This window comes from Capricornis sumatraensis, chromosome 2 (assembly GCF_032405125.1).
Source record: "Capricornis sumatraensis isolate serow.1 chromosome 2, serow.2, whole genome shotgun sequence".
NCBI lineage: Eukaryota > Metazoa > Chordata > Mammalia > Artiodactyla > Bovidae > Capricornis > Capricornis sumatraensis.
The window spans coordinates 217980802-218004238 of NC_091070.1; the positions used below are offsets into that span (position 1 = coordinate 217980802).

A 23437-nucleotide genomic window follows, 5' to 3' on the forward strand; every position below is an offset into this window, starting at 1 on the left:
CATCTGTATGCTTATCTACCTATCTCTTCCTCTCTGCCTCTTTTCATCGATTTCAGCTAATGTTCTAAAGGGCTTCTCTGGTGGCTCAGACGGTATAGAATGTTCTAAAACCTACGTCTTTCTTTCTGCCTTCTATTTTGGTTTTATTTTGCACTCTCTGTTCTTTTATCAGCACTAACTATTGATCTGATAGGGCTCTTGGTTACTTAATCTGTGCAGACAGGCCATTAATTCAAACATGTCTTACTGGTTTTAACATCATCATTCCTTTTTACGTGTTTTCAATTCAGGCAACTGTTTGAAGTAGATCCTAGGACTAAGCCATGTGATTAGTACATTCTCAGAATTCAAAAATTTCTGAGGAGCTTTTTGCTGCCTTTGTACTTGCGTGGCAGCCCGACAGGATAATAAGTCTGTGACGAGCAGCCTTGTTCATATACTTCATGAGCATGAAGTTCACAAAGCTGCTTGTTGTCCCATTGTCTCTGGCTCTCCATCGTGTTTTCAGAGAAAGCAGACGAGATTTTGCTTTGTCTTTTAAATATGAGCTGCTTTTGTCTGGCTCAGAGGTTCGTGGGTTCCTAGAGCCAGAGGACCAGAAGGAGACAGCAGAGGAGACGGGCAGGCAGGACAGGGGCCTGGAGCTTAGTGGCTGCATCACGGCTGCCTGGGGGCAGCTCTCAAGACACATGTCCTCAGACCCTGGCAGCCCAGACTGCTGGGGACCTGAGTTGATGGGGAGCACCAGTGCATGACACCCCTCCCCACTTGGTCCCAGAGCAGGTAGGGGAGGTTTGAGACCCCTCTCCTGGAAGCCAGGTGGGTCTGCAGGTTCCCCGTGACACCTATTTCCCTGTGTCTCCATCCTCTGGGTGCTCATGGTCCAGGCTTGTGTCCCAGGGTGATCTGGGGCCATGGAGACACCCCTGAGGATGACTGGGAGCTTCTCCCTTGCTGGGGGGACTTGCCCTCCTGCCTGGGCATGTGTTCCCAGGGTGGTGGAACAGTATCATCAGGCCAGCGGGTCGGGGCGGCCAGGTGCCTTGGTGGGGTGGGGTGGGCATCTCAGTGAGGGCTTCTTAGCCTCATGACTGCCTCCTGCTAGGCAAGGTGGGGATTCATGCCCCCTTGCGGGGAGCCTGGGGCCACTGTATCCATTTTAAAGGAAGAAGCATGGAGCCTCAGTTCTCAAAGCCCACCGCTGGTCGCTGTCCCGTGGTGCAGAATGTTCTGCAGCCCTGCCCCCACCCTCGGTGTTGCCTTGAGCTCCAGATAAGATGGGCCAGCCAGGAGGGGGCCAGCTGGGCACGGGCAGCTGGCGGGACATGTGGTTGGGGGTGAGCTCATGCTGGGGGCCCTTACTGAGGAGGGGAGGGTAGCCCGTCAAGGCTTTGGGAAGCTCTCGGGGGTCTCAGGAGAATCCAGTGGCATCAGGAAAAGGACCACCAGGCCCAGGGGCGGGGCCGCAGGGCCTGGAGGGGAAATCCCATCCCTCCAGCTGCCAGCGTGGCTTCCCAAGGGCTGTTAGAGTCCAAATATAGCGCCCTGGCAGTCCTGCTTAATCCTGGGCTCAGACAGGCATTTCACCCGTGTCCTGGCAAGGGCAGGGCCCTGGGCCCCAGCAGGCTGGGTGCGGCTGGCCGGGGACTTCACCCCACTGGACCTGGGTGTCCATGCAGTAGTCCCGGAAGATCCCAGGGTAGCAGCAGGTCAGAGGGTTCCCACTGGCTTGGCTCCCGTGGGCACTGCTCCCGGTGTCCTCAGACCCAGGGCCGAGCGCTGTGGGCACAGTCACGCCCCACCTGCCCAGCCCTCAGAAGACACCCCCTGCGTTTGGAAACTGGAGCCTCCCTCCTTGCACCGCAGATCCCCGAGCCGGGTCCTGCCGCGGCCTGATCTTGAGGAGGTGGCGTGCCCTGCTGCCCGTGGGGAGCCCGGCCTGGCAGCGCCCAGCTGGTGTCTGGAGCCAGAGTGGCTGCTTTTGGAGCCAGGGATGGACTCCTCCCAGCCGGGGCAGAGGGGCCCAGACTTCTTCCTGCCCGGAGCAGAGCCCATGGAAGAGGGCCAGTGGGGGAGCCCCTCCCCAGGGGGGGTTAGCGGTCTACATGGAGGAGGCAAGCAGACCCCAAGTCAGACCCCTGGGCCAGCCCCCTCGCTGGCCCCTGGGGCCACGTGCTCAGTCGCCTGCCCAGCTAGCTCCCTGGTCTGCAAGGCGGGGTGGAGTCTGGGCGCCGTGTGAATGGCCTCAGTGTGTCCTGTCCTCTGAACAGCAGAGGGTTTCACTGTCACAGGGATGGGGCATGTCCGCTCGGAGGTCATAGCTAGCTTCGGGGTGTGCAGGCTGTGCGCCCCAGCCTAGGTGAGTCCCCATTCTGTGTGCCCACAGCTCCCTCCTAGTTACAGGGTGTCCATCGCCCAGGGGGCGAGACTGGGCCTGTCCTGCCCCAGGGCCCAGTGTGCACATGCTCCGAGCAGGAGCCCACACCCCCTTGTGGACATCAAACCAGCCCTACCTGCTGCAGGGTGTCCGAAGAGGTGGATGCCTGCCCCCCTCGGTCTCTGCAGCCTTGGGTCCCTGAAGCCCAGTCTCCCCGCATGGCACCCAGCAGCCCCTCTGTCCCCTCTGGGCCCTCCTGCTCCTCCATGTGGGTGCGTCTCACAGGCTGGGCTCTGCTGATGAAGCCTGGGGGTTGGCAAGGGGGTGTGCTCTGTCTGCAGAGCCTGGAGAGGAAGCAGAGTCCATGTGGCCTGACCAGTGCCATGCTCAGGACACCAGGGTGGGGTTGAGAGCTGCCCGGTGTGGTGGCAAAGCTCGGGGTTGTGCCCCAAACTCTGTGGACATCTTCCAGAAACACAGGAAAATGGTGACGTTCTCAGTTGAGAGCAGTCAGCCTCAGTTCAGTTCAGCCACTCAGTCGTGTCCAACTCTTTGCAACCCCATGGACCGCAGCACGCGAGGCCTCCCTGTCCATCACCAACTCCCGGAGTTTGCTCAAACTCATGTCCATCAAGTCGGTGATGCCATCTAACCATCTCATCCTCTGTCATCCCCTTCTCCTCCTGCCCTCAATCTTTCCCAGCATCAGGGTCTTTTCCAATGAGTCAGTTCTTCGCATCAGGTGGCCAGAGTATTGGAGTTTCAGCTTCAACATCAGTCCTTCCAATGAACACTCAGAACTGATCTCCTTTAGGATGGACTGGTTGGATATCCTTGCAGTCCAAGGGACTCTCAAGAGTCTTCTCCAACACCACAGTTCAAAAGCATCAATTCTTCAGCACTCAGCCTTCCTTGTGGTCCAACTCTCACACCCATACATGACCACTGGAAAAACCATAGCCTTGACTAGACGGACCTTTTTGGCAAAGTAATGTCTCTGTTTTATAATATGCTATCTAGGTTGGTCATAATTTTCCTTAAAAGGAGTAAGCATCTTCTAATTTCATGGCTGCAGTCACCATCTGCGGTGATTTTGGAGCCCAAAAAAATAAAGTCTGACACTGTTTCGCCATCTATTTGCCATGAAGTGATGGGACCAGATGCCATGATCTTAGTTTTCTGAATGTTGAGCTTTAAGCCAACTTTTTCACTCTCCTCTTCCGCTTTCATCAAGAGGCTCTTTAGTTCCTCTTCACTTTCTGCCATAAGGGTGGTATCATCTGCATATCTGAGGTTATTGATATTTCTCCCAGCAATCTTGATTCCAGTTTGTGCTTCTTCCAGCCCAGCATTTCTCATGATGTACTCTGCATATAAGTTAAATAGGCAGGGTGACAATATCCAGCCTTGACGTACTCCTTTTCCTATTTGGAATGAGTCTGTTGTTCCATGTCAAGTCCTAACTGTTGTTTCCTGACCTGCATACAGATTTCTCAGGGGGCAGGTCAGGTGGTCTGGTATTCCCCTCTCTTTCAGAATTTTCCACAGTTTGTGATGATCCGCACAGTCAAAGGCTTTGGCATAGTCAATAAAGCAGAAATAGATGTTTTTCTCAAACTCTCTTGCTTTTTTGATAATCCAGCAGATGTTGGCAATTTGATCTCTGGTTCCTCTGCCTTTTCTAAAACCAGCTTGAACATCTGGAACTTCACGGTTCACGTATTGCTGAAGCCTGGCTTGGAGAATTTTGAGTGTCACTTTACTAGCGTCACCTTGGTTGGGTGCTTTTCCCAGTGGGGGTCGGGAAGTGGGGACCGCCCCACATGCACTGGCTTCCTGGCGGCCATCTCAGCCCTGGACCTTCTGCCCAGTTGGATCCCACAGCTCAGAGACCCTGAGCCTCTTGCCTGAGGACACACAGCAGCTTCACAGGGCAGCTGGCTGAGGCAGAAGCAGAAATCTGGCTTCCCAGGCCCCATGCCCTGCCTGGAGGAGAGGGCACCCTTCCAACCCCACCCAGGGCCCCCCACCCGCAGCCCAGCCCCCATGTGCTGCACACCGTGCTTCCAGGCAGCCGCAACCAGTCTGGATGCCAAGTGAAGACTCAGCTCAGGGTGTCCCCCATGGTTCCTCGAGGTGCCCCTCCCACTTACGGGGTCTCAGGGCTGACACACTGACAGCTCTGAGTGCAAAGACTGCGGCCTGTGCTCCTGAGAGGTGTGTAAACCGGGGGCCTGGGACTCCCCACTGCAGACCCCCTATGCAGGTGGGGACCCCAGCTGTCCCCAGGGCTCATCTGTGCACACTGGGGTCCAAGACAGCCCAGGCTGAAGAGACGGTGACCCCCCAGTGCTCCTTTCCTCCCAGCCCAGGCTCAGGGAACAAGGGCTCTGGGTGGCTCCTGGAGTCGCAGACATGTCAGCCTCCTCCACGGGGCAAGCTGTGCCCCGTGCCGGGCCTGGGGTACAGCAGGGAACCTGAGGTCACGCCCTGGGTGGACAGACAGCACATGGGCGGCTGCGGCACCTGCAGGGATGGAGGAGACACGCGGGTCCCAGGGCCCGGAGGTCGTGCCTAGGGGTGTATCCCCAAAGTACTGAGCTGGAGACAGGAATGTCTGCAGGCAGGTGGCGAGGGGGCTGGGGGCATTGGATGAAGGATCCCCTCCTCCATCCCTGCTGTGGACCAGGGCTGGGAGAACCACTTCCTCTGGAACAGGAGATGCAAAATCCAGCCTGAGGGTCACCGAGTGGGACGTTCCTAAGTGGGTCCTGAGAGGCAGCTGGAAACAAGACCGCGTGAGAAGAAACAGGCTCAGAATTTCCCGAAAGTCCCCCTCCCCTGTGTCCGCAAGGCAAGAGGCTCTAGGTGGGCAGGCAGGAGGAGATCCTGGGGACTCAGCGCCTGTCTGTACTGAGCTGGGCGGCCCTCTGTGCAGCGTCCCCCAAGCTCCATGGACCCCAGAACACTGCTGGCATTTACCTTGGTGGACTATCTCAGGGGCGGGACAGCCAGGCTGGCTCCAGGCCAGGAGAGGAGAGAACGAAAAAGCAAGACAGAGGAGCTGAAGCCAGAGGCCCCAGGGTGGGAGGGGACGGTGAGAATGGGGCCCGAGAGGGCTTGTCCAAGAGGGCGGAGCCCCGCAGTCTCCCCAACCACCTGGCTTCCTCTGCTCTCTAGGTGATGGGACCTCCAGATGGGCTGGGGTGTCTCCTGAGGGACAGAGAAAACACCAGCCTCTTTCCACTTTTCTTCCTCTTCTTACCTTGAACAGCCCTCCCTCCAATATTCTTTTTTCTCGCCTTCATTCACATCATTTTCATTTTCCTAGAAGAATGGCACTTGTCCACCTCGCTCAGCAGCTACTGGTCGTCTGGGACATACTGTTTAGCCAGGGAGCTGGTCTTGTGAAAATGGGAGCTGGAACTGACCTCTGCCATTCAGGCTTGATATGAAGCCTGTCTCACTGTTTTGTTTATTTATTGACCCGGGAGTATTAGGGGGCGCTTCCTAGCGTGTGTCATTCCTGGACAGACATGGAGCTTGCGGTTCCCAGTGCTCCCAGGGAAGACGGGTTTGCCCAGACATCAGGAGCCCTTGTTCTACAGCAGACAGAGACCCACTGTGGTGGGAACCTAGGGAACACCCGCAAGAGTGCATTTGCACACTGTGGTCATGCTGACTGCAAAGCGCTCCTGACGAGGTGTCCTATGGGTCAGCCCTAGGCCGGCAGAAATGCACTAAGACTCCTATCACTTGGTCTCGGTGGATTTTTCCAGCTGGCTGGAATCTCTCTGATCTCCCTAGTTTAGGGAGGGCTTCGCAGTATGGTATCCACCTGCCCCCCACCCGCATAGCAAGCCCTTGGGGTCCAGGTGAGCCCAGGTACACTGCTGGCTCGGGTCCCACCAGCCCAGCACATGTTTGCATGTTTGCAGGTGACTCCAGAGTTTGAAGTGAAATGTTTTCAATCCAACCATCAGCAGGACTTCGTTATATGCTCTCTGCAGCATCAAGAAAAACAAAAGATGCCCTGTCCTGTGCAGCCTCCAGGCACTGTGGGTCCAGGGAACAGTCCCCCAGGTGGGCTTGATTATCCCCCCTGAGGACCACTCGGCCCCTCCTGTCTGTGGTCGGAGACCCTTTGCAGAGATGAGCTGGCCTGGCACACTGGCTCCAAGCCTGGAGCCTGACGTAGGAAGGGCCAGCCCATGGCTTTCTGCCACCAGAGGAAGTGGCCTGGTGAGCTGTCAGCCCCTCCCAATTTTGGAAAGGTCCTGCAGTGACTATGAAACCGTGGGTAGGAGCGACAGTGGAAACCAACCGGGGGGAAAGGCAGCCCTGGCCACCTAAAACATAAACGGGTTCCCAACTGTGATGAAAATGCCCCAATAGCAAATGTGATGTTTGCTATTCGTTTGAGAGATTTTTTTTTTAAATCACATTAAGAAGAACTTGTTTGTGCTTTACAAAGTTGGGCTTTTTTAAAAATCAGAAATGAATGTTCAGTTTTATCAAATGCCTTTGCAACATGTATCAAAATGACTGCTGCTTTCCTTTGACAAATTGAAGTATGATTTTATAGTAATAGCACTGAAGCCTTCCTGAAATAAAACCCACTTTATTCTATACAGCTAGCTTAAAATTGCTAGTGTTTGAAAAAGGACATCTGTGTCTATTTATAAGTGAAAGTGACCATCTGTTGCATGAGCCTGCTGTTCCCAGGCACGTGGGCCGGCCATCTTAAGAGGTTTGGGATCAGGGTTTTGTTAACTTTTTCAAAGGACTGAGAAGTTTGACATCTTTTTCTGTGACCTTAGGAATCTGAAAGAATTGCTGAGTCTAGCACCTTTTGTCAAAGTAGTTCTTTAGCAATTTTTTTCTTTTTTCCTCTCAGATTTTCTGCTTTACAAGTCAAGATCCCATCATTTATAATCTCCCCCAAAGCAGTCCCATTCATCAAGACTTTCCAATTTTTAACATACATGTTTTGCATGCTAGTGAGCGACTTCACTTTTACTTTTCACTTTCATGCATTGGAGAAGGAAATGGCAGTGTTCTTGCCTGGAGAATCCCAGGGACGGGGGAGCCTGGTGGGCTGCCGTCTATGGGGTCGCACAGAGTCGGACACGACTGAAGTGACTTAGCAGCTTAGCAGCTCATACTTTTTCTAATCTTTTAACTGTGGTTTTGTATGTTGGTGTTTTCTCTGCTTTTTTTCTGGATTATCCAGAAATGTGATCATTTCAGTGTAGCCATTTTTCTAAAGAATCAACTGCTGAAGCTACTTATTCATTTTTATGTTTTTCAAAAATATCAATAAATACTGGTTTTCAATAATTAGTAATGCATTTAAACTATTTGTCCTTTGGAGAGATCTGTTTTGTGTTTCTTTATTTAAATGTCTTGATTTGGATTCTTACCTCATTCATTTTCATTTATTCTTAGTAATAATAAGATAAATTACAACTGCAGACTTTCCTCAAAATTCAGTTTTGCCTTGATTTCATTAATTTTTACATGCAATGTTGCCATTAGTTTTTCTTAACAACCCATAATTGAATTTTTAAATCCCATTTGGCCCTGAAATTATATGAGTGATCTTTCATTTCTAGGTGTTCTCTTTTTTTATCCTTTTCTTACTAATTTCTAGTTTCTGATATTGTAGTCAAAGACTTAAAATCTCCACTTTGAGAATTTATCAAGTTTTCCTTTGCGGCCTAAATAGGATCCTGGGACTTTTAAAAAGCTTGTTGTTTCTTTGCAGGATAGAAACTTCCTCATATCGTCACTGAAATCAGGTTTATTAAATTTATTTTTCATTTTTATGCTAGTTACTATTCACTGAACCTGGAGAGGTGTGTTACAGCCGCCCCCCCCCCCTCCCCGCCCCAAGAAGAGTCTGTCATGATTACTCATAGCAGTAGGCTGTCTGGACCCTGCGGACCTGTGACAACACCCTTCTCCGTGTGAACGCCCCTCTCTTCCCGGTTACCAGGTTACCGGGTTACCAGGTTACCAGGTTACCAGGTTACCATCTTCCGCGCTGGATCGCGCTCCATCGCCCCCGCCATTCTCTCATGTCTCCAGGCAGATCTGTCCCTTTCTTTTCCTTCTGCTTTTGTTTCTCTTGCCTTTGAGATGACTCCTGTGAACAGGATGAGTGGGGCTTTGTTTTTCCCCACACTCTCCCTGCCCTCCTGGTGTTTGCAGTCTAGTCACCAAAACCAACAGTGAGTGAACGATCCCGAGTTAAAAGTTCAGATACGAAGAAGGACACAGCTGTGAAGGAAAACCCTACTTTGCTGGGGATCCTGACGAGTTGAAGCATCAGAAAACAGGCCTGTCTGAGGAAGTGACATCTGAGGGACATGCGGATGCTAGCCTTGTGACGACCAAGTGAACGGCCTTCCGCATAGAAAGTGCAGCACGTGCAAAGCTCCTGAGGCAGGAGCACCGGCCAGGCAGGGTGGCCGGGGGAGAGGGAGGGGGACAGTGGAGAGTGGAGAGGTGGGGGCTGCACGAGAATGCAGCGCAGGTACGGGGAGGGGGCGGAGAGCGTTGAAGGTGCGAAGCAAGGGCTAGCTGGTGTGGGCAGTGGGCTGAGGCTGGAGAGTGCAGCGGCCAGGGCTCTGGCCCCAAGAGCCCATGGCAGGCAGGGCCCAAGCTGGGGACGAGAGGAAAGCGGAGGAGGAAGATGATGGCTGCCTTTGGACAGCAAGGAGATCCAACCAGTCCATCCTAAAGGAAATCAGTCCTGAATATTCAAACTCCAATCCTTTGGCTACCTGATGCCTTCGACTCATTGGAAAAGACCCTGATGCTGGGAAAGACTGAAGGCGGGAGGAGAAGGGGACAGCAGAGGAAGAGACAGTTGGATGGCGTTACCGATGCCACGGACATGAGTTTGAGCAAGCTCCGGGAGTTGGTGATGGACAGGGAAGCCTGGCATGTTGCAGTCCGTGGGGTCGCAAAGAGTTGGACACGACTGAGTGACTGAACTGCTAAGCTGAGTAGGGGGAGAAGAGGCACAGAAATGCCCACACCCCTGGCCCACGATCAGTGCAGAGAAATGAAAGCTGGTCACAGTGACGGGGCTGCATGGGGGAAGGGAACCCCTGGAAATGGGGGGACCCAAGGCAACTCAGAGAGGGCAAGGCTTCCTAGCCAGGGATGAGAGATGGGGCTAGGCCGGGGGCACCCTGAGAGTCAGGTGCGCGGACAGCCTGCTGTGCCCAGGACCAAGGCTTCAGATGGGGGTGAGGATGTCAGCGGTGTTGGAGGTTGCAGACGCAGGGCCCGGCAGAGGAGTGAAGGAGCGCTGCAGAGCGCGAGGACCCTCACGGGCGGGAAGGGCGCGGTGCAGATGGAGCGAGAAGACAGAGAGCCCCGAGGGAGAGACGGGGCGGGGCGGGGGGTGCTGACCGCGAGGGAGGGGGTCTCTGGGGAAGAGGTCAGGGGAGGAGGGACCAAGGAGAGGCGGTCCCCAAGGAGGGGGCGCCATCTGGTGGCCTCGTCCTTCCGGCAAGAAGGGTCCAGGGAGCGCGGGGTCCTTGGACGCCTGGGGCGGGGAGCCGGCGGGGGGATGGATGCCAAAGGGGGTCCTGCCCTCGGGGCCCTCCCAGCCCCCAGGTGCGGACGCCCTTCGGAGACTGGGCATCTCATCCTCGCAGCATCCGTGTGGAACCCGAGAGGAGGCGAGGGCCCGCTGGCTGGCCGTGCCCCCGAATTGCCACAGCCTTGTATCTCTCCGAGGAGTCCTGCCCCCTCCCACTACAGTTTGGAGCAGAGCTTCCCGCCCCCCACCGGAGGGAGAAGGGGGGGTCCCAGAGCTCCATCCCACCCCACCCCGGAGCGGCCTCGGGGGCAGAGGGTGGGAGGGGGGCGTCCCCAAGGTGGTCCCAGGGCCGGGGTTAACCCCACCCAAGTGGACAGAGGTTAGGCCGGTGGACGGAAAGAAGGCCGCAGGCTTCGGGCCTGCTGGGCGGGGCGGGGGTCTGCAGGACTGAGGAGGAGACCGGGGCCACCGCAGCCCCTCTGAGCCCTGGGCGGTGCCAGACGTGGAGCGGCCACGCCCCCAGCAAGGTGCCACCAGCCAGGCAGCGGGGCTGAGGGTGTCCGCGCCCCCAACACCCCGCCAGCCCAGCTGCCGGGTCGCACTCAGTCCTCCCAGCTTCTTGGGATTCAGAGCGTTCCCTGCGCCGAAGGCTAAGGAGACGTGCTCCCCACGGCTGCAAATGCAGGGGGCTTGAGAGTCCGGCTTTCTACAGGCCTTTTAAAACATACAATTATAAAAATAATATGTACCTGTAGAGAAAACGTGAAAAAATCCCTCCGAAAGCGGAGATTGGAGAATAAAAGTCCACCACCCTGTAGGGGTGACAACGCCTCCTAACGTTCTGGGGTCTTCCCCTCCTGCATGGACCACTTTATGCTGAAACCACACTGTCCGTATCCTTTGGTCTCAACGGCTTCTTCTGTTTAACATTTTAACATAAATATTTCCTTCCCGAATATCTTTTTATAGCTACATAGCAGAGGCTCTTGTGAGCAACTTTGGTCACTGTCCTACTGTTTGCTCTTTTTCGAAATTAAAAATCTGCAGGGAACATCTTCTTACATGACTTTGGTCTACATTTGATATTATTAATTTAGGAAAATTCCCAGGAATAGAATTCCTGAATCAAAGGGTATCCATGACTTTGAAGTTCTCCAGACATAGTTGCCAAATAGCTTTTCAGGAAACTCTTACCAGTTTACCTTCTGCTAGTAAAGCTACAAACACCTGCTTCATTTCACTGTACCTTCACCAGCACTGCCCATTCTCATTCTGAAAATGAATTCTGTTTGGATGTTTGCTTCTTTCTTCCTTAAAAGTGAGGTTAAACAATTTTTTTTTCCAGATGCTTGTTAGCCATTTGTATTTCTAGAACTATTCAGCCAAAAGCTGAATGAGTATCCCTCTTTGTGTCTTGGACTCACCCATACACCTCCCTATCTATCTAACCACCCCCACATCAGTCTGGGGGAAAAAAAACCGTGATGCTGGGAAAGACTGAGCAAGAGGAGACCAGGACAACAGAGGATGAGATGGTTGGATGGCATCACCAACTCGATAGACATGAATCTGAGCAAATTCCGGGAGAGAGTGAAGGACAGGGAAGGCTGGTGTGCTGCAGTCCATGGCGTCTCAAAGAGTCGGACAGGACTTGGTGACTGAACACCAGCATGTCAGTCTAGCATTTAGACAGGCTCCCCAGGCTGGCCTCAAGTGGGCCCCAGTCTCCTTCATGTGCCCCAGCTGCCAGGGTGCCAGGTGGTGCCACCTCCCCTACAACCATCAGGTATTTAAAGCTGCTGGAAGCCACAAGGCTGTGAACTGTCCTGGGGAGATGGAGTCCAATACTGGTCCAGAGAAAGGGAATCAAACTAGTGGTTCCTCCTCAGATATTCTGAAGACTTAGACACACACCGCCTGGTCAACATTTACCCGAGTTTATAGAACAAGAAATGTACCCTTCAGGGACCACACACCAGTTGTCTGGAAGCCGTCCACTTACTGGGCACCTGCTGTACACCAGGTCCTTGACCTTGTTTAATTTGATCTGCCCAATAACCCTGTCAGGTCAGGACCTGTCTCTTCATTGACTATAAGGAGACCAAGGCTTGGATGACCAAGGCTGGAGAAGACTCTTGAGAGTCCGTCCCTTGGACTACAAGGAGATGAAACCACTCAATCCTAAAGGAAATCAACCCTGAATATTCATTGGAAGGACTGATGCTGAAGCTCCAATACTTTGGCCTCCTGATGGGAAGAACTGACTCACTGGAAAAGACCCTGATGCTGGGAAAGATTGAGGGCAGGAGGAGAAGGGGATGATAGAGGATGAGATGGTTGGATGGCATCACCGACTCAATAGACATGAATCTGAGCAAATTCCGGGAGAGAGTGAAGGACAGGGAAGGTTGGTGTGCTGCAGTCCATGGGGTCACAAAGAGTCGGATATGACTTAGCAACTGAACAAGAACAATAAGGCTTGGATGGGAGAGATGAGGCCCCGGGATCACTCAGCATAAGAGATGGAGCTGGATTTGAACCCAGTTTTGCAGGGCACCAGGGCCCACACTCAGATGCTCTACAATTGGGACCAGTCAGTCCTGACGCTGGTTGGTGTCCCCAGAGCAGACAAGGTCCCTGTGGGCAGCAGCGGGCACCTTCTTGTCAACAAGCAAATAATCGTCAAGTGCAGTGCCAGCAGCCTGGACTTGGTGGGACCCAGACATACTGGAAACTCTCACCACACTGTTCAGGAACATTCCAAGCCAAGTTCACATGGAGGCCCAGAATAGAGTGTCTTGGCCAAAAAAGGAAAATGATTCCATTACATGAGAACTGAAAATAGAGGGTTAAAGCAAGAATATTTCCTCATGATTATTTTGGCCCCTTCAGTCAGTACAATGTTCTTTTGAACAGAAGAATGTCTGTACTCTGGAGGGAATTCTTGTATCACATCTTTGCTGACAGAGCTCACAATATTTATTGAGAGTTTCAGCTGTCCCTTCTGTATAAATAAACAGGATGAAGTGGGCAGCCAACTCCGCCTGAGGGATATTTTTAGATGGGGGTGGAGGGGTTGGCTTTGCAGACTGGAAGGATATTTCAAGGAGAAAGTGCTTGGCCCCAGGATGGCCCACCACTGGCTCAGCCTCAGCATGTGCCCGGTCTGTGGTCCCTGGTGCCACAGTTTCCTGGGTCAGGGGTTCTTCCCATCCTGGCAATGCCTCCTTCGAGGGATATCCCAGCTCTATTCCTCAGGCAGAGCATAGGGGACAACACTGAGGACTGACTGTGCCACCGTGTCTGCACCACACCTAAAACTACCCGTCAATTTGATGGGTCTGAGGTGGGGAAGAAGACAACCATTCAAACCAGAGGTGGTAACATGTATCCCTGTAGCTGGCCAACCACAAGCTCAAAAGCCTGGTCTTTGGTTTTTAATGACCCCTGACACACTTTCACTTACCTCGTACCAGGCTTCTGACATGTACTGATTCATTTTTTTCACAATGAGACCCAGTCTGTCCTGACTTCCTGTAGGTTTTTCCACTTCCATTTTCTACTTGGAACGTGCGTCCTTGTTCTCTTAGAAAAACCACACGCCCCTGTGGGCGTGGCTCCTGCACACCCTCCACCACTTCTGCCCACTCCATCCATGTAGATGGTCCTGTGGACTGAGGGAGGCCTTGTGTGCACGTGGGGTCATGGCCCAAAGGGCAAGCAGGGCAGGAAAAAAAAAGTGATCTAGCGATCGAGAGGCCGTATGATAGCAGCAGTGGTAGAGGGGGCTTGGGTGCCGGAGGGACCCCAACCTTTTCCCTTCGGCTGTTCAATACATGCCTGAGTGTCTCCTCAGTGTTGGTTTACGGCTTCTGCTCTGTGTACTCATTTCCTGTCCTAAAATAAGGAAAAGCACAGTTTGTAAATCTTCATTTTACTGGGAGGAACTCTTCATTTCTTTGTGTGGGTCCAAAGTTCCTTCTGTTAGATTCTTTTGACTGAAGAACTTGAACATTTCTTGTAGCACAGGTCTGCTGACCATGAACTCTATAAGCTTTTTTCTGAAAAGGTCTTTATTGAAAGCTCATACTTCAAATATTTTTGCTGAGTAAAGGATCCTGGGCAGATAGGGGTTTGTGGCCCTTCCCTCTACCCCTCCCCTCATCCCCACCTAGTATGTGAAAACTGCCACCCATTGTCTTCTGGCTTGCATAGTCTCAGTAAGAGGTCTGCTGTAGTTCACACACACTCCTCTGTAGATGTCTCTTTTTTTTCTGAATGACTCCAAGATTCTTTTCTTGGATTTTTTTTCTTCACCATTGACTTTAATACCTAGGTGGCTGCTGTTGCTGTTACTTTGCTTTTTTGTTCTGCTTGGTGGCGGGGGCGGGAGGGGGGTGTCTCTGGCCTTCTTGGACTTATGGTTTTTCATCTCACTATTTTTTGGAAAATTCTCAGCCATTATCTCTTAACTGTTTCTTCTGCCCCATTCCTTCTCCTTTTGGAATTCCAAGTTGGAGATGACATCATTGACAGTGCTCTTAATTTATCACAACTGTTAGATGCTTTATGTTTTTCTTTTTGTTTCAGCTTGGGTAATTTCTATTCACCCATCTTCAGGTTCACTAGTTCTTTCCTCAGAGGCCAAGTCTGATGGTGACCTCATCAAGATGGACTCTCTGATACTGTGGGGTTTCCTCCCCCAGCATTTCTCTGTGACTTTCTTACAGTCCCATCTCTGCTGAAATTCTCTGTTGGTGCATCTTGTCTACTTTCTCAACTAGATCCTATATCATATTAGTATTTTTAAGTCCCTGTATGATAGGTACCATATCTGGGTCATCTCTGAGTCAGAGTCTGTTGATTGATTGTTTTATCTTTTGACAACAAGTCCTAATGTTTTATTGAATGCTGAACTTGCATGTTTAGAAGAGAAGAGATTGAGACAAATAGTATTTACATGTGGAAATAGGTAAGCCTCTTGTGTCAGGCTGTTATTATGGGATTTAAGTTGATCTTGTGAGGAGTTGAGCTGGGTCTGGGATTTGTTGTTGCTATGGTTTCCTTCAGAGCATGATAGACTTCAAAGACCTCTGGCAATGGGCCCCCATTGCCTTGTGCTGAGGGTGGGGCTGGAGAATTTTTGTCTGTGGGCTGTGTCCCACCCTGCACACCTGTGCCACAGAGTAGGTCTCTCTACCCCTCCCTGTGGCAGAGTACTGTTGCTTGTTATTCTATGCCAGATTTATTTTGGTAGAGAGGAAGAGACATTCCCTTGTCCTGGTCCAATCTCAGCTTGGAAAAGCCCTACACCATCAACCTCCTCCCTGTGGCAGCCAGACTCTGCCCTGTATCTGTGGGGGCTTGGGTGGGAGATTCCTGCCCCTCCCCCAGAGGTGTGGTATCATGCAGGTTTCTAGGTCCAGAATGGTTTCCTACTGTCCTCCCAAGGGAAAAGAGTTTTTTCTACCCTTCTCCCAGCCATGGTGTGTCTTCTTGTGCCCTGGGGCTGACGGCTGTGCCATCCCTCTCTCAGCAGCTCAAGGCTTAGCTTCCTGGAGCTAAGGGTCTGGGAGGGCTTCAGTCCTGTTCAGCTGCAGCCACAGAGACTTGAATAGGTAAATGCACTCCCATGTTCAAAGCAGCAGAATCTGTTCATCGGGATCAGCTTTTCTCATCCTTCAGGGGCCCAAGGCGGTGTTGCACTTATGTGAGAAGGGTTTGGGAAATGTGTGGTGTTCGTGCCTGCCCCTAACATTTCTTATGTGCTCCCCCTGGAGCCTCATGGGAAAGAGCAAAGAGTCACGGACCACCAGTGCACCTGGGGCCCCAGGAATTCCGGACTGACCCCCCAGCCCACCCTGAACCCTGGGCAGCTCATTATTATGCAGCTGGCACAGCAGCTGCATCCTCCTCACACCACCTTGCTCCTCTGAAGCTCAGGTCACATTGCTGACTTGCAGTCTCAGCTCTCTGATGGACTCAAGAACATCGATGACTTTGTAGTGTCTTCAGTTTTGTTAGTTGTCATTCAAAAGGAATCAGCACTCTGTGTTGCTTTTTCCATCCTAAGCAGAAGTGATACCTCTGGAAACGACATTTTCATTTCCCCAACATTGAATCTTCATTTATTTTTTAAAAATTGACTCAAAAAATCAAACACAAACTTATAATATGATCCAGCAATTTCTGGCTTCTGAATATGCAGCTGAAAAAATTGAAAGCAGAGACCTGAATAGGTAATTGAACTACATGAACTGCTGCGTGAATGCCCATATTCAAAGTAGCAGCACTTGTCACAACAGTTAAAACACAGAAGCAACCCAAATGCCTGTCGATGAGCAGATAAACAAAATGAAGTCTGTACAAGCAGTATATTATTCAGCCTTAAAAAGGAAGGGAACCCTGTCATATGCGAGAACATGGATGAACCTCAAGGACATTCTGTTCAGTGAAATAAGTCAATCACAAAAGGACAAAGAGTGTATGAGCCCACTTATGTGAGCTACCTGGAGTCATCAGATTTCACAGAGATACAAGGCAGGAGTTGCCAGAGACTAGAGGGAAGACAGGTGTGTTTAATGGGGACAGATTTTCTGTTTGGGAATGAAATAGTTCTGGAGACGGATGGTGGCGATGGTTGCACAACAATGCCACTATACTTAATCCCATTGGACTATACAGTTAAAAAGGGTTGAAATGGTAAATTTCATGTTATTTATATTTTAGCATCAGTCAGTCAGTCAGTTCAGTCTCTTAGTCGTGTCTGACTCTTTGCGACCCCATGAATCCCAGCACGCCAGGCCTCCCTGTCCATCACCAACTCCCAGAGTTCACTCAGACTCACTTCCATCAAGTCAGTGATGCCATCCAGCCATCTCATCCTCTGTCATCCCCTTCTCCTCCTGCCCCCAATCCCTCCCAGCATCAGAGTCTTTTCCAATGAGTCAACTCTTTGCATGAGATGGCCAAAGTACTGGAGTTTCAGCTTTAGCATCATTCCTTCCAAAGAAATCCCAGGACTGATCTTCAGAATGGACTGGTTGGATCCCCTTGCAGTCCAAGGGACTCTCAAGAGTCTTCTCCAACACTACAGTTCAAAAACATCAGTTCTTCAGTGCTCAGCTTTCTTCACAGTCCAACTCTCACATCCATACATGACCACTGGAAAACCATAGCCTTGACTAGATGGACCTTAGTTGGCAAAGTAACGTCTCTGCTTTTGAATATGCTATCTAGGTTGGTCATAACTTTTCTTCCAAGGAGTAAGCGTCTTTTAATTTCATGGCTGCAGTCACAATCTGCAGTGATTTTGGAGCCCCCCAAAATAAAGTCTGACTCTGTTTCCACTGTTTTCCCATCTATTTGCCAGGAAGTGATGGGACCAGATGCCATGATCTTCGTTTTCTGAATGTTGAGTTTTAAGCCAACTTTTTAACTGTCCTCTTTCACTTTCATCAAGAAGCTTTTTAGTTCCTCTTCACTTTCTGCCATAAGGGTGGTGTTATCTGCATATCTGAGGTTATTGATATTTCTCCCGGCAATCTTGTTTCCAGCTTGTGTTTCTTCCAGTCCAGCATTTCTCATGATGTATTCTGCATATAAGTTAAATAGGCAGGGTGACAATATCCAGCCTTGACATACTCCTTTTCCTATTTGGAACCAGTCTGTTGTTCCATGTCCAGTTCTAACTGTTGCTTCCTGACCTGCATATAATTAGAACAAAATGTATTGGTTCTTGGCGTGTACCAGGGACGCTTCTAGGCACTGGGATTACAGAGGTGAACAAACAAACAGCATCACTATCCTTATGGTGTTTATACTCAATAAGCAAAAAGAATGCATAACCTACCAGAGTGAAGGGTGACAGCACTATGGCACAATTCCAGAGAGGTGGGAAGATGAGGCATTGGGGTGAAGGTAGGGTGGGAAACCTCACAACATGTCCTGTGGACTGCTGGGGGAGCTTCCAGGCTGGGGTGGTCTTCACGGGGTAATGGGGACGGCAAGGGGCTCAAAGGGCTGAAGCTCACTTTTCCAGACTTCCTTCTGAAGATGCTTGGCTGGTCCACCTTCTAGTCTGCCCTTGGTGTGACATCATAGCTCCTAGAATCCCTTAGCTCCAGCTTGCCTCCTGGGGTCTGGCCACACGCTTCCCTCCCCGACCCCCACCCCCGACCCCCACCCCGCACACACACACCCAGGAGCCTTCCAGGACCTTTGTCTCTAGAACCAGTCACCACCTCTGGGCCTGGGCTTCGGTGGAGCTCACCACAGTGAGGAGTAGGGTGGAGAGCCCCCAGCTCGAGTTCCCCCTGAGTCCTCTGCCCACCAGGGCCTGACCACCTGCTTTTCCACCTGCAGGAGCTACAAGGAACTCTCCAACTGCACCAGGCATGTGGTGCAAACACTGGACTGCTTCTGGCCAAATGCGGAGGTGGACAAGTTCTTCCTCGCTGTCCACCAGCACTTCTTCAGAAACTGCCCCGTCTCGGGCAGGGCCTTGCAGGACCCACCCAGCAGCATCCTCTGCCCCTTCATCGTGGTCCCCATCCTGGTGACCCTGCTCGTGACGGTGCTGGTGGTCTGGAGGAGCAAGCGCCCGGAGGGCATCGTGTAGGCCGCGGGGGGAGGGCTGCCTGCTCACAGAAGCTGCAGAGTGGGTGGGAGGGTGGGCATGGAGGCCCAGCCTGACCAAGGCTTCTGAAGCCCCAACAGCAGAGCGGACCCCCCCCCCAGAAGCCTCTCTTCTACCGAGAAGAGCTCACCCCGGAATGCCAGCCAGAGTGGTCAAGCACAGGCGTTGGCCTGGGAAGGCAGCCCAGGGGCAGGGAGGGAGCGGGCGCAGCTGTTGGTCTTGCTGGGGGTGGTCTGAGCTGTCTCCCAACAACCCCCGCCGCACTCGCTTCCTGTCTGTGGCCAGACTGTGGAGACGTATTTGCGATTAAAGCACGTCCTTGAATCCGGGCAGCATCCTTCTTTCTGGGTGCGGACCAGTGGGAGTGGAGGGGCAGACACTCCAGCCCCTCCGGACTTTCTCTGACAGGAGGGGCCCTCGCAGGGACGTCTGCGGGGGAGGGTGACGGCGAGGCCCCGCATCCTGGTGACCCCCGCTCGCCCCCAGACACTGTCTGGCCCTCAGTGAGCTGGGACTCCACCCCAGACCGGGCGGGTCTGCTCGGTGTTCACGGAGGCCCCTCCCCAAAGACGACACGCCAGCCCCCAGGCCCCTTCTGTCCCCCAGGCTTTACAGCGGCCGTTTCCTCTGCTCCCCTCAGGCTGCGGCAGCACGTGCTTCCCAGGCTCCCACTTACCACCGGGCTTCTAGAAGGTTCTGGAAACCCAAAGGGCGTGCCCTGCACCGTCCCTCCCAGATGTCCCCAGAGCTCAGCCTGCTCCTCCGGGGTCCCCACAGCCCCAGCCGGCAGCAGTGCCTCCAGCCCAGGAACTGCCACGGCCTCTGGGCTCTCGAGTCCACACTCCCGCCCTGGGGCCCTCCTTGGCTCCCTGCGGGGAGACTAGGCGCCGTCGCCTGGGTGGGGGTGTGATGCTCGGCCTCCAGCAAAGGAGCCAGAGGCGGGGCAGGGGAGGGAAGGACCGGAGCAGAGGGCGGGCTCAGAGGGAGGCGCCGGACAGCGGGTGGCCCTCCCGGAGGGAGCCCCTCTGCCTGGGGAGCCTTCCAGAGGCAGCTTTGGGGCTGTGGTGACTTCAAGGACAGGCCCCACCTCTCCCCACGTGCTTTGCTGGCCGGAGGGGTGTGGGGTGTGAGGGGTGGGGTGGGGTGAGCTGTGAGGTCTGGAGTGTGAGGTGATGGGATGAGGTGTGAGGTGTGGGGTGGGTAGTGATGGATGTGAGGTGTGAGGTGATCGGGTGTGAGGTGATGGGGTGAGGTGTGAGGTCTGGGGTGTGAGGTGTCAGGTGATGGGGTGAGGTCTGAGGTGTGAAGTGATGGGGTGAGGTGTGAGGTGTGGGGTGGGTGGTGATGGGTGTGAGGTGTGAGGTGATGGGGTGAGGTGTGAGGTCTGGGGTGTGAGATGAGGTCTGAGATCTGGGGTGTGAGGTGATGGGGTGGGGTGTGAGGTGATGGGGTGAGGTGTGAGGTCTGGGGTGTGAGGTGTGAGGTGATGGGGTGAGGTGTGAGGTCTGGGGTGTGAGGTGTCAGGTGATGGGGTGAGGTCTGAGGTATCAGGTGATGGGGTGAGGTCTGAGGTGTGAGGTGATGGGGTGAGGTGTGGGGTGGGTGGTGTGAGGTGATGGGGTGAGGTGTGAGGTGTGGGGTGGGTAGTGATGGACGTGAGGTGTGAGGTGATCGTGTGTGAGGTGATGGGGTGAGGTGTGAGGTCTGGGGTGTGAGGTGTCAGGTGATGGGGTGAGGTCTGAGGTATCAGGTGATGGGGTGAGGTCTGAGGTGTGAGGTGATGGGGTGAGGTGTGGGGTGGGTGGTGTGAGGTGATGGGGTGAGGTGTGAGGTGTGGGGTGGGTAGTGATGGACGTGAGGTGTGAGGTGATCGTGTGTGAGGTGATGGGGTGAGGTGTGAGGTCTGGGGTGTGAGGTGTGAGGTGATGGGGTGAGGTGTGAGGTCTGGGGTGTGAGGTGTCAGGTGATGGGGTGAGGTCTGAGGTATCAGGTGATGGGGTGAGGTCTGAGGTGTGAGGTGATGGGGTGAGGTGTGGGGTGGGTGGGTAGTGATGGCGTGAGGTGTGAGGTGTCAGGTCTGGGGTGGGGTGGATGATGGGTGGGGGTGGTGCTAGGGTGGGGGGTGGCTGGTAGGGATATGGAGAGGATCACACTTGGTGGAAAGGCCTCTCCTGCCTTGGCTCATCCTTAATTGGCCACTCACTTCTGCACCACTGACAGCCAGCTGATTAATAAGACTTTCCAGCTTTGACCAAGGGAAGGAACCTTTGCAGGACGGCAGGCCTCTTGTCCCTCAGGTTGCCCTATGCAGCCCCTGAGGACCATTTTCCCTTAGAAGAAAATGACTGCCGGGGACTGGTCACTACAGGTCAGAGGATGGCTCAATTAGAAGAATGTGTTTTCCAAGCACTCTCCTCTGAAAGGTCTAATCTGAAAGCTGTCACCTAATTTCGTTGTCAGAATGTCACGTGTTCTGGAAAAACGACTGTGGATCTATTTTTAAACCTTTGAAAGTGTATTTCCTGTCATCACGGCCTGTGAAAAATAATCACATTAACCCTGACAGAGAAGGCCAAGTTCAGCCTCAGGACAGCCTCCTCACTGTCCCCACTAACCCCAGGGCTCCATGCCTCCAACTCCTCCTCCACAAAGTGGGGAGGGTGGTGGGGTCCTCCTTGAAGGGTGAGGCGTTGATTAAGCAGAATGTCTTAGCCCCGGTTTTCTGAGATGCCCAGACCCGATTCCCCATGAGGCATTTGTCTGTCAGGGCGGCACCTAGGAGCTGGGGAAGGTCCCAGATGCCACGTGATCTAAGAAGGGTCGGCAAAGCCACAGGGGTCTCTACACCAAAACCTGTGCCTTGGAGTCCTGAGGAGCAGGCCTGCCTTGACCCACCCACCTCCTGTCTTGGGAGTGACCCTGTGAAGTGTGGCCTCAAGGTAAAGCCCCAGTGGGTCCCAGCGCCATCAGTGGGCCCAGGGCAGCCCCGCTTCTGGTGATGAAGGGGCTGGGAGGAGCATCCTCAGGAACCACCCCTGCAAAGCACAGACGGTGTGAACACTAAACACAGTCATTACTTTAAAATTATTCTAGCTAATGGAAGAGGGCGGCAGAGGATGGGATGGTTAGATAGGATCACCACCAACTCGATGGACAGGAATCTGAGCAAATTCCAGGAGACAGTAAAGGACAGGGAAGCCTAGTGTGCTGCAGTCCATGGGGTCGTGAAGAGTTGGACACGACTTAGTGATTGAACAGCAACAATGGAAGGGTGACTGATAATTATTTATCAGGTTTATTAAATGTGATTTTGTTGTTGTTGTTTAGCTTTTTATCTCTTGGTGGTGCTGTGCGGCATGTGGGATCTTAGTTCCCTGACCAGGGATTGAACTGTGCCCCCTGCATTGACAGCATCCCCTGCATTGAGCCACTGGACTGCCAGGGAAGTCCCCAATATATCTTAAAGCATCAAAAATTGGGTTTTGACTTTAGAGACTAATTTGTTTTAATTGAAGCATAGTTGATTTACACCGTGGTGTTAGTTTCTGGTGTACAACGAAGTGATTCAATTATAAATATGTATATACATTATTTTCAGATTCTTTTCCATTATAGGTTAATACAAGATATTGAATATAGTTCCCTGTGCTATGTAGTAGGATCTTGTTAACTTACTTTATATATAGTAGTTCGTATCCACTAACCCCAAACTCTTAATTTATCCCTCCCCCCTCTTTCTCCTTTGGTAACCAAAACATTGTTTTCTGTGTCTGTGAGTCTGTTTTGTAAATAAGCTCATTTATATCATTTGTTTCCGATTCCACACATAAGTGATATTATATGGCGTTTGTCTTTCTCTGATTTCACTTAGTATGATCATCTCCAGGTCCATTCATGTTGCTGCAGATGGTATTATTTCATTCTTCTCGTAACTGAGTAACATAGGAAACAGAGTCCTGCAGTGTTTGTCTCTCTGTGGCCGGCTTATCTCATTTAGCATAATGCCCTCACGGTTCATCCATGCTGCCACAGATAGCAGGACTGCTTCCCTTCTAAGGCTGAGTAACATTCCACTGTGTGGATAAACCACACTGTGTTTCTCCCTTCATCTCTCGATGGACACAGCTTGGCTACTGTGGATAATTTCTAAACATTTAGGTTTGACTTTGGAATGCATGTTTGTAAGTACATTTGGGTCCATGTGCACCTGACTAGAACTTTCCTGCCGGTGACATAGCTCTGCTGTGAAGGTTTAGGGGGACCCAGAGCACATTCAGGGTTCTCTTCCTCATCAGCTCACTGGTCTTGACTGGAATAGAGGCCAGACTTTGCCCTCACCAGGAGGCTTTCCGTCTAGTGCAGGTTCATGGTCAGTTCAGTTCAGTTCAGTCGCTCAGTCATGTCCAACTCTTTGCGACCCCATGAGGTGCAGCACGCCAGGCCTCCCTGTCCATCACCAACTCCCAGGGTCTACCCAAACCCATGTCCATTGAGTCAGTGATGCCATCCAACCATCTCATCCTCTACTGTCCCCTTTTCCTCTTGCCCTCAATCTGTCCCAGCATCAGGGTCTTTTCAGGTGAGTCAGCTCTTTGCACCAGGTGGCCAAAGTACTGGAGTTTCAGCTTCAACATCAGACCCTCCAATGAACACCCAGGACTGATCTGTATTTGCCATTCACAGGGCCGAGGGCAAAGAACCCAACACCAGCAAATATGCTTAGTGAGAACTGAAAAGCCAAAATGGACTTTTTGTCTTATTTGTGTGAGATTGTCTTATAAAAAATAATCATGTATGCAAAAACAAATGACTTTCTTATTACGGCTGGCCCTTCTGCGTCCTTGGATACAGAGGGCCGGGTATG

General features: G+C 52.4%; 1 protein-coding gene across 1 annotated transcript in view; it reads left to right on the forward strand.

Annotated features, from left to right (window-relative positions):
* RAMP1 (receptor activity modifying protein 1) overlaps positions 1 to 18576 on the forward strand; it is a 41901-nt gene extending 23325 nt beyond the window's left edge. The window contains exon 3 of the mRNA XM_068966448.1: positions 18300 to 18576. Coding sequence (XP_068822549.1) covers positions 18300 to 18555 — 256 coding nt within the window. The 3' untranslated portion in view covers positions 18556 to 18576. The remainder of the gene's footprint in view (positions 1 to 18299) is intronic.
* The last annotated feature ends 4861 nt before the right edge of the window (positions 18577 to 23437 follow it).